The sequence below is a fragment of the Fragaria vesca genome, linkage group LG4 (genome assembly GCF_000184155.1).
Source record: "Fragaria vesca subsp. vesca linkage group LG4, FraVesHawaii_1.0, whole genome shotgun sequence".
Lineage (NCBI taxonomy): Eukaryota > Viridiplantae > Streptophyta > Magnoliopsida > Rosales > Rosaceae > Fragaria > Fragaria vesca.
The window spans coordinates 12,163,615-12,177,401 of NC_020494.1; the positions used below are offsets into that span (position 1 = coordinate 12,163,615).

Here is a 13,787-nt window from a genome sequence, read left to right on the forward strand (position 1 = left end):
AATGTATAGAAATCTTAAAATATACATATTGTTGATTGGGTAAGATAATATCAACCATAACCAAAATTAGCAAAAGATTAGCAGGTATATGAACTAAAATTATCTAATGTTGGCCAGTCTAATTATATCGTTTTCACTGCTAATCAATAAGTAATTGAAACGAGCAGTACGAACACGAAGTTAAATGAAACCAGGTGGAAGGAAAAATGTTATCCAAACTGCGAAACTAAGAATGAAGGTATAGACAAAACTAACTTTAGTGAAAATAAGAAGAAGAAACCATGGCGGGGGGATTTGGCGCTGCGACAGGGGGCACAAAGTTCGAAGCAAAGATCACACCTCTGGTGATCATTTCTTGTATAATGGCAGCTAGCGGAGGCCTAATGTTTGGTTATGATATCGGAATTTCTGGTATGTGAAACTATTGCTCCAACTCCGGCCAACTGTTTCCTAGTTATTTCCGGCAAACGCAAGAAGGAACAAAAGTTTACTTTTATGCTATTGAATTTTTTTGATGAAACGGTGCAGGGGGTGTTACGTCAATGCCAGACTTTCTGAAGAAATTCTTCCCGAATGTTTATAAAAATCAAGAAAACCCAGGACTTACAGGAAATTATTGTAAATATGATAATCAAGGGTTACAGATGTTCACATCTTCATTGTACCTCGCGGCGTTAATAGCAACATTCTTTGCATCGTACACAACCAAAGCACTAGGTCGAAAGATGACTATGTTGATAGCAGGGATTTTATTCTTAGGTGGAACAGGTTTCAATGCCGTAGCTCTGAACCTCGCCATGCTCATTATTGGGAGGCTCTTACTTGGTTGTGGAGTCGGTTTTGCTAACCAGGTTCTTTGATTTTTCTCTATCTTAACTTGCTACTACCAATTGCTATCTTGCTTTTACTCGAGTTTTATACGCTTCAATTGATTGTTTCAGGCAATTCCACTCTTTCTTTCAGAAGTTGCACCCACAAGAATTCGTGGGGCACTTAACATACTCTTCCAACTCAATATCACCATTGGCATTCTCGTTGCAAATCTCATCAACTATGGAACTTCCAAGTAAGCCCCGAGATTGTTATTCTAAACTTTAAAACTGTAGTAGTAAGTGGGATTAATAAGACAAGTCATTCTCAAAAAAGAAAAAGAATCTACATTCATCCTCTTGTCTTTAAATTTAGTTTGACACTTGAGCCTTGTATGACTAAATTGCTATGTGGTACCACAGACTTACAACAGGATATGGGTGGAGAATATCACTGGGTTTAGCTGGCGTTCCGGCACTTCTACTAACCTTGGGGTCTCTTATTGTAGTAGACACTCCTCACAGTTTGATCGAACGAGGTAAGTTGGAGCAAGGAAAATCAATTCTTAGAAGAATCCGTGGTATTGAAAATGTGGAACCAGAATACGAGGAAATTCTTGAGGCAAATCGTGAGGCAGCGCAAGTCAAAAACCCCTTCCAGAATCTCCTAAAGCGTAGGAATAGGCCAACTTTGGTCATTGGAATGATGATGCAGGTCATACAATATTGTTTGAGTTTCAATGATTCCATTTTCTATAATTGGTATAAGTATTTTGCTCGTTGATCTATGGATACTAATTCCAATACTAATATGCATGTTACAGATCTTCCAACAATTTACAGGCATAAATGCGATCATGTTCTACGCTCCAGTTTTGTTCCAGACTTTGGGATTTAAGAGTGATGCCTCCCTCTACTCATCTGTAATAACGGGACTTGTCAATGTTCTCTCAACTGTTGTATCAGTTGTCGTTGTGGACAAAGCTGGTCGTCGAATGCTCTTGATCGAAGCGGGGATTCAAATGTTCCTTTCTCAAATGGGAGTTGCCGTAATTATGGGACTTAAAGTTAAGGATCATTCTAACAACCTCGGACATGGCTTGGGAATTCTAGTGTTGATTTTGGTTTGTAGTTTTGTAGCGTCGTTCGCATGGTCTTGGGGTCCTCTTGGGTGGTTGATCCCTAGTGAGACATTCGCTGTTGAGGCTCGCTCGGCTGGGCAAAGTATTGCTGTTTTCACCAACATGCTCTTCACATTCGTTATAGCACAAGCCTTCCTTTCGATGCTTTGCCACATGAAGGCTGGCATATTCATTTTCTTCTCATCTTGGGTCCTTGTCATGACGCTTTTTACTATTTTCTTTATTCCTGAGACCAAGAATATTCCCATTGATGAAATGAATGAAAGAGTGTGGAAGCAACACTGGTACTGGAAGAGATTTATGGATTTTTATGAAGATGGACCTAGAGACTGTTGATAGATATATATCGAATGAGGTTTTAGCCAATACTAGCCATGACTATTGAAAATAAAGAAACATCACCATACTAGGGAGAACATTTTGAATTGAAGTAGTTTTTGGATGAAATTACCGGTAATTTGCTATGTAAATATATAAGTTGTTGCGATCCTAGATACACATACTTGTAGCAAGTTAGATATTCTTCATAAATCAAGTCTTTTATCTCTTATTTGTTAATTTAGAGCAACTTCAATAGCAGATGTCAAATTTTGTTGTCAAAATTGAATTTGACAGTTCTTCAATCTCTACCTCCAACTGATCGGTTAAAATAAATGCATATTTCATTCTTCCCTTTATTCTTCTTATAAAGTTTTGTAAACATCTTCTTCAAGTGTGAAGATCGAGTGAAGAAAAAGAATGAGAATTAAGAGAGATATTTTGGGAAAATTTTAAAAACAGTACATGAAGTATGAGTCAATGAGAATTAAGGTGAATATACTTCATTAAATATCACAATGGTGCATGAGGTTGAAAATTCTACACACTTTTAGTACCTATCGTTACTAACACCATTAACCCTTATGCCATTATTCATTTTTCAAAGGGCAATCTAGTCATTCCATCTCTCCCTCTCTCTCATTCTCTCTCCTTCTCCTTCTCCTTCTCCTTCTCCTTTTCCCTCTCCAACACCCAGAACTCCTCTTTCCTCTCCATTGACGACCACAATCCAATTTCTCTCTCCTTTATAGAACCCACAACCCTCTCTTCTCCTCCAAAGACCCATAACCCAATTTCTCTCTCACTCCCAGTAAGGTCCTTGTGAGTAGTAATCTCGGTGGAAATTTTGGAAGGGTCGGGTTTAATTTTGGATCTGAATTCAAGAAAGTTTGATTTGTGATGGAGTTCTGATATTTATAGCTTTGGGTATGATTCCGGATCTGAGATCAAGATAGTCCGGATGCAACCGTAGAGGAGTGGCCAGAAAGAGCAATCGGAAGTAGACTTGGGTTGCAACTGCGGATGAGGGATGTATGTGCTTGCAGATAAAGAAAAGGGTGCCCAGATTAGTTTCATCGGTGTCCAGTCTCTCCTCACTTGCCGTTTTGATAGTCCAAGCTTTTGGGTTTGAATCATCAACTTCTCCTCACTCTTCAAACCAGAATCTTAGAAGTCCCTAAAACCTTCATCAAAAATCTCAACACTAGAAAACCCTACCACTTATATTCATTATTGATGCAAAATCCTAATCATTTTGTATATGTTTGGAAGAAAAAGATAAAGATTGGATCTATATGTGATGAGTTTTTATTTGACCGGTATTTGGAGAAAATGATTGACGTACAGTATGGAGGTAGTGGAACAAAGAAGTAGTGAGATTGGCCAAGTCTGCATTTTATGTTTTTTTTTTTTCTGTGTGTGTTTCTTCAATATCACTTAAGAGACTAATTTGTCCTCATAAAATTGACGGAATCAAGTAGACTAACAGTCAAACTGACGGTATGTATATATGTGGAATTGGGATTTAAACTACAGGTACTATTCTTAAAATTTTCCCTTATAAAAAAATTAAAATATAAAAAAAGACAAGAGAACTTCGCAATGTCCAATTTGACGGTTTGGTCTAGAACTGTCATCCATGTGGCAAATGGTCTGTTGGTTGGAGTAGTTTTTTCAATGTTTTTTTTTCGACAAACATAAAAAGAAAAACAACCTTAAAGTGCAAAGCCCCTATTACTAGGGGTGTGCATAAAACCCGAACAAGAAAAAAACAGAACCGGACCGGCAAGCCTGACCGGGTCAGGCCGGGTTTTTTCACGGGCCTTGTTTCTGTTTTGACCAGTTTGGTCCAGTCCCAATGACAGCTGGGCCGGGCCGGGCCCGGTCCCTGATAATATAATAAAATTTAGGCCCGAAAGCCCGGGTTTTAATGTGTAAGCCAATAAACAGCCCAGACTTAAATTAATGAATCACTAGATATGCTAGATATTAGAATAGATATGGACAAAGACAAGTATGGCATCCAGCACAGCAAGAGTATGGTCAAATATCCTCCACATATTACTATATATGGTAACAAATGCAAAATAGAAGAAAGATATCCGCTCATCTTTCCCAAAGCCACAGAAAAATATATAATAGAAGAAAGGTAGTTGTGTGTTCCCAGGTTCCACAAATTCACCTCCCTGAGCTCCTAAGTTCCTCAGCGCACAAGAAAGGTAACAAATCAAACGAGGGGAATATTTTCCTGTAATATTAGACTGCGAATCCGAGCCTCTTTCTCTCTTTTCTGATCGGTCTTTATGTGTTCTTTGATGTAATTCATGAGCTAGCTGTGTGGGTTTTATGTTTTCTGGGGTTTTCTTCACTTAGATCTAGATTCTAGGGTTTTTAGCACAGTATGTAATCTCTGAAATTGGCGAAAAATGTTGATTGGTGGTTGGTTTGATTTTTGATGAAGCAAAGCTGTGCTGGCTAGATAGCTATAGCAATGACAAAGCCGGCGAGGAATAAGATAAAGATCAAGAAGATTGACAACTTGCCAGCGAGGCAGGTGACGTTTTTGAAGAGGAGGAGAGGGCTTTTGAAGAAAGCTGGAGAGCTTTCGGTGCTCTGTGATTGTGAGTATGCTGTGATCATCTTCTCTACTACTAGGAATCTCTTCACATAAGCAGCAGTTAAGGACCGAAGGTCCGAGGGACCGGTCGATTTTTGGCTGGTCCGGGCTTTGACCAGTCACGAAAATTTTAAGGTGAAGACCTGGCCCGGTGTTAGTTCTTCTGGTCCGGTCCCGGTCATGTCGAAATAGTGGCCGGTCTGGGCCCGTGCCCAGCCCTACCTATTACAACCACCACCTAAAAAGTCAAAATAGAAAGCCTGACTAGCTGCAAGAGGAAGGGATATGCTCCATGCTGTGTTCCAATTTTATGTCTCAGTTTTGTAATAGCATCTGTTACGAAATTCGCTTCTCGGTGAACATGTGTGAAAGAAACTTGACCAATTTAAGAGACAAGGAAGAGAATGTCTTTGACAAGAACTTGAATCTCCCAAGAAGTAAAACATGTACCATTGATGGAATTGATTAAGATTTGAGAATGTCCTTCAACCAAACTTTTATGAAAACCATGGATCCATGCTGCTAAAAGACCCGCACATAACGCAGAAGCTTCAGCTGTGAGAACATCATTCAGGCCAATATGTTTTGTAAATGCTAAGACAGGTTGACCATCTGCATCTCTAAAAACAAAGTCTGAAGAGGCAGAGTGACTCTGAACAAATCCGTCAAAATTGAGCTTAAGTGTTTGAGGAGGAGGACCATGCCAACGAATAGGCTTAAAAAACCTGCAAAATCTCTTAGGGTAAGTTGCATTAACAGTAGAATAATACCGAAAAAGTTTCTCTGCAGAGTAAACAACATTTTCAGAATGGACAGAACAGTTTCTAAAGATTAGGTCATTTCTTGCTTTCCAAAAAGAGTACGCTGTAGTAATCACAATTTCTATAAAAGATATAGAAGGAGTAGCAGATAAGGATATTGTAGCCAGTGCAAAAAGGAATTAAAATGATGAACTTGAAAGTTAGGGAAAGTTAACTGCCAAATTTGTTGAGCAAACCTGCAATGTAGGAAAAGATGATCAGCAGTTTCTAAGGTAGAGTGACAAAAAGGACAGCTTCTATCAATCTGCAAATTAGTATAGAGTCTATCTCTCGTAGAAAGTCTACTTTTAATGAGTTGCCATGCAAAACCTTTAACTTTAGGTGGAATACAAAGCTTCCATATTTTCTTTAAAAGAGGGGTTTGAGAATGAGCTTCCAGATTTTGAGTTATTAGACGAGAGGCTGAGCTAATAGTGAAATGTCCATGGCCAGTGAGACCTCAATTCAAATTATCAGTATAAGAAAAATAAGGGAGAGGAATTACCTGGATACGTTCTACTATTTCTTGAGGTAAAACGGTAGAAAGCTTCTGAATATTCCGCTGTTGGTTTGTAATATAGTCAGCTACTGTTTCAGAAATATTCATCTGTTCATGTTTTAAAAAAAAAAACTAAAACTCAACAATCTGCCATTTGCTCATCAATCTAAAGTGGTTCAAGAACAAAATAACTGTCATATACTACTCAACCATCTAAAGTAGTTTAAGTACTAACTACTCAATAGAAGGAGGAGGGGGAGGAGGAAACAACCAAGGGAACCAACTTCCAAGACATCGAGAAATGATGCGACTTCCAAGAGCTTGAGAAATGAAGCATTGCAAACACCTTAAGAGCCATAGAGTGCAACCAAAACAAAGGGAAAAAATCCTGTTTGTGGCGGTAGCACATAGAGCATGCAGAAAGAAAATGGCAAAGATCTGCATCCTTGGAGACAAGGATAGGAAATGAAAGAGTAAAAACCTCAACCAAGAATACATTATTCTTGCAAAGCCACCATGAGTCTGAAGATGCAACCAACAAACCATCCAAGAACGCATAAACGCTGGCCAAAACATCTTCTAACACTTGAGATGTATCACCCATAAGCAAAGTTATTATAGACCAGAAAATGGAGGGACTGTCACATTTGTTGAAGACTACATGAGGTGCTTCAAAACCGTTTCCAAACAAGTACATAGTACTACCCAATAAAAGTTGAAGGATTATATAAGGCAGTTGTGGCAATAAAACACAATACATAATCCTCGAAAGAGACACATAAGCATTCTCATTCGGCAATAACGAATATCTAATTGGCCTCTGAGGAACCGGTTCATTTCTCATCTCATTGTTCTCATTTTCAATATGTTGAGGCCCTTCCTGGTTTGGTAAAGCTCCAACAAATGGATAGTTAGGAGGCACACCATGACCAAGGACGACATGTTGGATCTCCTCAATAACAGGATCTCATCTTCTCATCATAGTAGCATCATTCGAAGCATTTTTGACAAAAATGTTACCTATATCCTTGGTTGAAGAAAGGCAGAGCGCACAGTTAAAAGTCTAAAACCTAAATTGGAGAATGGGCTCTCTCTAGTCTCTCCTAGTATCGTCTGAAGAAGAAGACGAGGTGGTTTAAGAGGATAGGGATGTAATTCTAGAAACTTCGTACAAATAGAATCGACGTCGTTGGTAGGGGTAAAATGACGCCATTTTCTGTTGTGTCATGGATGAAACGCCGCCGTTTCTTTATAGATCAAAGAAATGTTGTTTTCTTTATGGGCACCAAAACACATCTAGCAAATCAAAAACTCATAGTAACAATCAATCGAAAATAATCCAAAAGTAATGGTAAAGCTCGATCAGTCTCCATTGCTCGATATGAATCAATTGAGAATGAGAAAAGAGAGGTTAAACAATGAAACGAGTACGACATGATTAGATGGAAAAAAACTCGATTAGATTTCATTGCTTGATATTAATCAATCGAGAATGAAGAGTGAGAGTTTAAACAATGAAACAAGCACACAATTTGATGGGAAAAAGAAAACTCAATCAGACTTCATTGCTCAATATAAATCAATTGAGAATGAAGATTGAGAGTTTAAACAATGAAACAAGTACACGATTTGATGGAAAATTTGATTTGGATAAACAATAAAAAACAAAAAAATGGGGAAGAAGAAGAAGAGGAGGAGGAGGGGAAGCCGAGAGTACACATATGATTTGACACTACCATTATAGTTGCTCTTATATTTTACTGAATTATTGTAAATGCTAGTTTTATTAAATTTAGTTTTTGTGTTCTATCTATATCTACATAGGATAGTGGATAATAAATCCCTAAGTTAGAGAAGTTTCTCTCCATTTTTGGCATCCTATATGTATCCTTGCTATGCGTACTCCCTCACCTTATCCATGTGCACTACTTTGATGAAGAAGTTTAGGGAGCTAATAGTAATCTGGTTTCACATTCAAAATCTATTGGTAATGGATGAAGTCACACAAAACATTATACAACTACAAGCAATGTCTCATGATTACTATGTGGGATGTTTCAATTCTCATCATGATCCCGCACGTGTGGCAAATTTTCAAGTCATACACAACATTTAAGTGACATCGGTGGTGGATCCAATGTATCGTAGTTGGAGACACAAGCCACACACTAATTAATTTTTGGGGTAAAATAATACTACATATAGTTTTTATTTTTATTTTTAAAAAGAACAATCTAAATAACTCACTCACTGTTACGTATGTTAGTGAGGTTTCAACTTATGACCTCAATGTTGTCAATTATCTCACTATGCAATATAGATGTGCAACCCTGTCCCACTTAACTGACTCAATTAGTTTTAGCCCATGTCAGCCCACTTCAACTGTCCAACTTCTTTTGTTTTTGTTAGAAAGAGAGAGATTTGTCGTTCTCTTTTGTTTTTCTTTTTGTTAGTTGGGTTAGGTTTTACATGCATCTCTATATATTTTGTATGGTGTTGTCATCTTTATTTAGCTTTTTTTGTGTTGTTACACCTAAGAATTTTATAAATCATGTTTTGTATTAACATGCATTAAAAGTATTATCTAGTAGTACATCAATCACGAATATCTGATACAGTCATGTTCATCTGGTCAGTTAATGACTAAATGATTCATGGTCAACTACCATTAAATGTAAATCCAAAGGTTGAAAACAATACAACTTAACTTTAAAATAATACTTCTCATCATTGGATTTACATCTAAGACTGATTAACCATGATTCCCCCTTAGTCAGTAACTGACCTAAGTGAACGCACTATGCTTTGATATATGTATTCATGCAGAATAGTTAATGTGTTTGTGCATAAATATCTCACTGTTACTTCATTGATATATGATAGGCATGTTCTAATTTTTGCTATACTCTTTTTAAATAGTTATGAAGAAACAAACAACGACAAAAAGATAAGAGAAAAGCGTTCAAAAAGGTAAAGTATTGCGTGACAAATGTCAATTCAATGGTGTTTTTATCCTTATCAGTATAAAAGAACTTTTCTACACTTATTTAAAACACAACTAGTTTTACTTATAAATAGAAGTCTAAAAATATACATACTGTCAACTGTATAGAATAGTTTCAACCAGCAAAACCAAAATTAGCAAAACGAGTGTGTAATATTAGTAGGAATATGAATGAATGAATGATGATCTAAGGTTGGCCAGTCTAAATATATCGTGTTCATCAGTGATCAATAACTAAATCTGTAGTACGAAGACCAAGTGCAAACGAATCCAGGTGGATAGATCTTACCCGATTAACTGAGAGACTGGATAATCTATTTTCTACGTTGTTTCAACATTGGTAGCCCTGAAGTCTTCGCGTGTATATAAACCATTCAAGCTAAGCACACATTTCATTTCAATGAGCTAGTCTCTTCTTTTTCTCAAACTTATCTTGAGGTCAACTAGTACAGATGCTCTATTGCTTGTGAAATTATATGCTAATTGACGATTAAGGTGTTAAAGATTTAACTTCAGTGGAAGTAAGAAGAAGAAACAATGGCGGGGGGATTCGGCGCTACAACGGGTGGCACAGAATTCGAAGCGAAGATCACACCTCTTGTGATCATTTCTTGTATAATGGCAGCTAGCGGAGGCCTAATGTTTGGTTATGATATCGGAATTTCAGGTACATGGAACTATTACTCGAAATCCGATCACTGATTCAATTAAGTTGTTTCTGACATGCACAAGAAGTAATCCGAGCTTTCGTTTATGCAACTGATTAAATTTGATGGATCCATGCAGGGGGTGTTACGTCGATGCCAGACTTTTTGAAGGAATTTTTCCCGACTGTTTACAAAAATCAACAAAACCCTACACTTTCTGGAAATTACTGTAAATACGATAATCAAGGGTTACAAATGTTCACGTCTTCATTGTACCTCGCGGCTTTGATAGCAACATTCTTTGCATCATACACAACAAAAGCACTAGGTCGAAAGGTGACCATGTTGATAGCTGGGATTTTATTTTTAGTCGGGACAAGTTTTAATGCCGCAGCTATCAATCTTGCCATGCTCATTATCGGGAGGCTCTTACTTGGTTGTGGAGTCGGTTTTGCTAACCAGGTTCTTTGATTTTTCTCTATCTTAACTTGCTACCAATTGCTATCTTGCTTTTACTCGAGTTTTATACGCTTCAATTAATTGTTTCAGGCAATTCCACTCTTTCTTTCGGAAGTTGCACCCACAAGAATTCGTGGGGCACTTAACATACTCTTCCAGCTCAATATCACCATTGGCATTCTCGTCGCAAATCTCATCAACTATGGAACTTCCAAGTGAGCCTAATGATCCATCTTCCCCATTGAACATACACATACATGTTTTGTTTGTTCTATACTTTCAACCTGTTTAATGATATATAATAATTCATGATATAACTTTATAGATATAATAGCCATATACATATCTAAGTAGTTTAATAATAAACTAAGTGAAATTAATAATAAGCTTAGTCATTTAGATTGTTAATACGTAACTATTAGCTAGTGTCTAATTTGCTCTGTACCACAATGCAGACTTACAACGGGATATGGATGGAGAATATCACTGGGTTTGGCTGGAGTTCCGGCACTTCTACTAACTATTGGGTCTCTTATCGTAGTAGATACTCCTAGCAGTTTGATTGAACGAGGCAAGTTAGAGCAAGGAAAAGCAGTTCTTAGAAGAATCCGTGGTGTTAACAATGTTGAACCAGAATACTTGGAGATAGTTGAGGCAAATCGTGCAGCAGCTGAGATCAAAAACCCTTTCCAAAATCTCCTAAAGCGTAGGAATAGGCCGACTTTGGTCATTGCAATGATGATGCAGGTCATACATTAGTGTTTTTGAGTTTCGATCAGTCCATTTGTTTTATAACTGGTACAAAGTATTTTTCTTGTTGATGTGTGAATACTAATTCTAGTAGTAATATGCATGTTACAGATCTTCCAACAATTTACAGGCATCAACGCGATCATGTTTTACGCTCCAGTTTTGTTCCAGACTTTGGGATTCAAGAGTGATGCCTCCCTTTACTCAGCCGTAATAACAGGACTTGTCAATGTTCTCTCAACCGTTGTATCAGTTGTTCTTGTCGACAAAGCTGGTCGCCGAATGCTCTTGATCGAAGCTGGGCTTCAAATGTTCCTTTCTCAAATGGGAGTTGCCATAATAATGGGACTTAAAGTTAAGGATTTTACTAACAACCTCGGACATGGCTTGGGAATTCTAGTGTTGATTTTGGTTTGCAGTTTTGTAGCATCTTTCGCATGGTCTTGGGGTCCTCTCGGGTGGTTGATCCCTAGTGAGACATTTGCAGTTGAAGCTCGCTCGGCTGGGCAAAGTATTGCTGTTTTTACCAACATGCTCTTCACATTTGTTATAGCACAAGCCTTCCTCTCAATGCTTTGTCACATGAAGGCTAGCATATTTGTTTTCTTCTCAGCTTGGGTCCTTGTCATGACACTTTTTACCATTTTCTTAATTCCTGAGACCAAGAATATTCCCTTAGATGAGATGACTGAGAGAGTGTGGAAGCAACACTGGTATTGGAAGAGATTCATGGATGACTATGAAGATGAACCCATGGGCAAGGGTCAAGTTTAAATAAGTTTACGATCTCAATTGCATATCATGACAGTAGTTTATGTTGTTCACAAGTGTATGCTTTTCATGCGTCTATTTTGTTGTAATAATTGTAATGTATTATGTAAGTGCTCTCATCTCTTCTAATGGCATATGTCTTTTTCTTTTCTCCATGTTTGCATTCTTTCCTGGGATTTCTCTTTCATTATTTTGAACAAGTTTTTTTACTATTCTACTTCTTAACACACAATCAAACCAAACAAAAAAAACAAAAACCTCTTAACACACGTTACACATCACCTTAAGGGCACGTTGGTACCTGATATTAGCTAAGCCAGTGTTAAATAAAGAGTCCAAATACGCTAACCACATGTTTGGTCTCAATTTGTACTAAAATAAATGGTGTTAAGTTGGACCTATTTTTATATTTGGCCTCCTTAGGAGGGCTTAGCGTGGGTACTCCCATTTCACGCCTTTTGCTAAGACGAACTAACCTAGCCTCCATTCACAACTCTTCTCTTCCATTCTTCACCTCCTCTCTGTTCCACCCTGAATCGATCTCTCATTCCCACAGATCTTCTCTCACAAATCTTCTTCTCATAGATCTTCTTCGGTCTCTCTCGTCGCCATCTTCTTCCCACCTTCGTCAGCAGGTACGTTCATCTATTTTTTCCTTTCTCTCTTTGATTCTTGAATCATTATTTTCTATATTCAATCCATAGACGATTGATCGTCTGAAGCAAAAAAACAAAGAGATTGATCAGTTTTAGAACAATTATGCTTGTTCCTTGTCTTATATTTATAAGTTTGTCATTCATGTGAATTGTTGGTTGATTCTATTTTTAAACTTTTAGATATGGATGGAAGAAATCTGTTGTTGGAACCGTGGCATTTAGAGAATGAGTCTGCTTGTACAATCCTTGTGTTATTGATGTTGAAATTGAGGCAAAGACGCGAGTTCTTTCTCGACGAAATGGAAATAGTGTCTACCGGGAAGCTGCTTCGCCTTTGGCACCTTTGGAGAAAGAGCGCAGCGTTTTCACTGGTTTGTTGTCGCATGTAGATTTGAGACTCGGTTGATTTATCTAGATAGTATAATAGGCAATAGTGACACCGAGTGTGTGAATGAGTTGAGAATGGATAGAAGAACTTTTGGGTTGTTATGTGAACTGCTCCGCATTGATGGAAGGCTAAAAAATGATGGATTAGTTATTGTGGAGGAGCAAGTTTGTATGTTTCCACACATACTTGCTCATCATGTTAAGAATCGTACCATTAAAGGTAGATTCTTCTAATCAGGAAAGACAATTAGTAGGTATTTCAACTCTGTATTACAAGGTGTCTTACGATTATAAGCCAATCTATTGAGGATGTCAGACCTTGTACTTGATAATTGTACAGATAATAGATGAAAATGGTTTAAGGTATGTTATTATTATTTTGATGGAATTGTAGATAGTTTTGGTTCTTTATAATTTGTACAATTCTTATAGTTATAATGAAATTTCACTTTATTGGTTTAGAATTGTTTGGGAGTTTTAGATGGAACTTATGTTAGAGTATGTGTAGCTGCTACTGACAAGGCAAAATACCGAACTAGAAAGGCAGATATTACAACAAATGTCTTGGCAGCTTATTCGCGTGACATGCAGTTCACATTCGTGTTACCGGGATGGGAAGGTTCTGCATCCGACTCTAGAGTACTTCATGATGCAGTAACTAGGCCAAATGGATTGAGAGTTCCCACCGGTAAGGCCAAGAGTTAGTGATGGCAGCAATACTTTATACATATGTATGTATTGTTGTTTGCTCAAAAATCGTCTCGGCCGAAAAGAGAGGCCAAGGGTCTTGAGCACAATCGTCCTTCTTGATTGCGCGGGCGTGCCAACTCGCGGCCTGTTGGCCAAGTGAGGTTTTTTATTAAATTTCTTGCGCCTGATTTGACTTCTTTAAGCGATTGTAGGCTGAGGAAGGAACCGTCTCGGCCTT

At 37.7% G+C, this 13,787-nt stretch overlaps 2 protein-coding genes across 2 annotated transcripts; both read left to right on the top strand.

Annotated features, from left to right (window-relative positions):
* Positions 1–281: 281 nt before the first annotated feature.
* LOC101302831 (sugar transport protein 13-like) lies at positions 282–2,287 on the top strand. The gene is made up of 5 exons (XM_004298110.1): positions 282–411; positions 529–851; positions 942–1,066; positions 1,233–1,524; positions 1,634–2,287. Exons 1-5 carry the CDS (start codon positions 282–284, stop codon positions 2,285–2,287), a joined length of 1,524 nt encoding a protein of 507 aa, XP_004298158.1.
* A 7,439-nt stretch (positions 2,288–9,726) lies between these two features.
* Positions 9,727–11,819, top strand: LOC101303119 (sugar transport protein 13-like). Its single transcript, XM_004298111.1, has 5 exons — positions 9,727–9,856; positions 9,976–10,298; positions 10,386–10,510; positions 10,751–11,042; positions 11,157–11,819. Exons 1-5 carry the CDS (start codon positions 9,727–9,729, stop codon positions 11,817–11,819), a joined length of 1,533 nt encoding a protein of 510 aa, XP_004298159.1.
* The last annotated feature ends 1,968 nt before the right edge of the window (positions 11,820–13,787 follow it).

Bases quoted from the DNA above. Each gene is read 5' to 3' on its own strand.
- LOC101302831 (XM_004298110.1), top strand. From the start codon at position 282: ATGGCGGGGGGATTTGGCGCTGCGACAGGGGGCACAAAGTTCGAAGCA. The intron at 852-941 runs GTTCTTTGATTT...TGATTGTTTCAG, and splicing joins GAGTCGGTTTTGCTAACCAG to GCAATTCCACTCTTTCTTTC. The intron at 1,067-1,232 runs GTAAGCCCCGAG...GTGGTACCACAG, and splicing joins ATCAACTATGGAACTTCCAA to ACTTACAACAGGATATGGGT.
- LOC101303119 (XM_004298111.1), top strand. From the start codon at position 9,727: ATGGCGGGGGGATTCGGCGCTACAACGGGTGGCACAGAATTCGAAGCG. The intron at 9,857-9,975 runs GTACATGGAACT...GGATCCATGCAG, and splicing joins TTATGATATCGGAATTTCAG to GGGGTGTTACGTCGATGCCA. The intron at 11,043-11,156 runs GTCATACATTAG...TGCATGTTACAG, and splicing joins TCATTGCAATGATGATGCAG to ATCTTCCAACAATTTACAGG.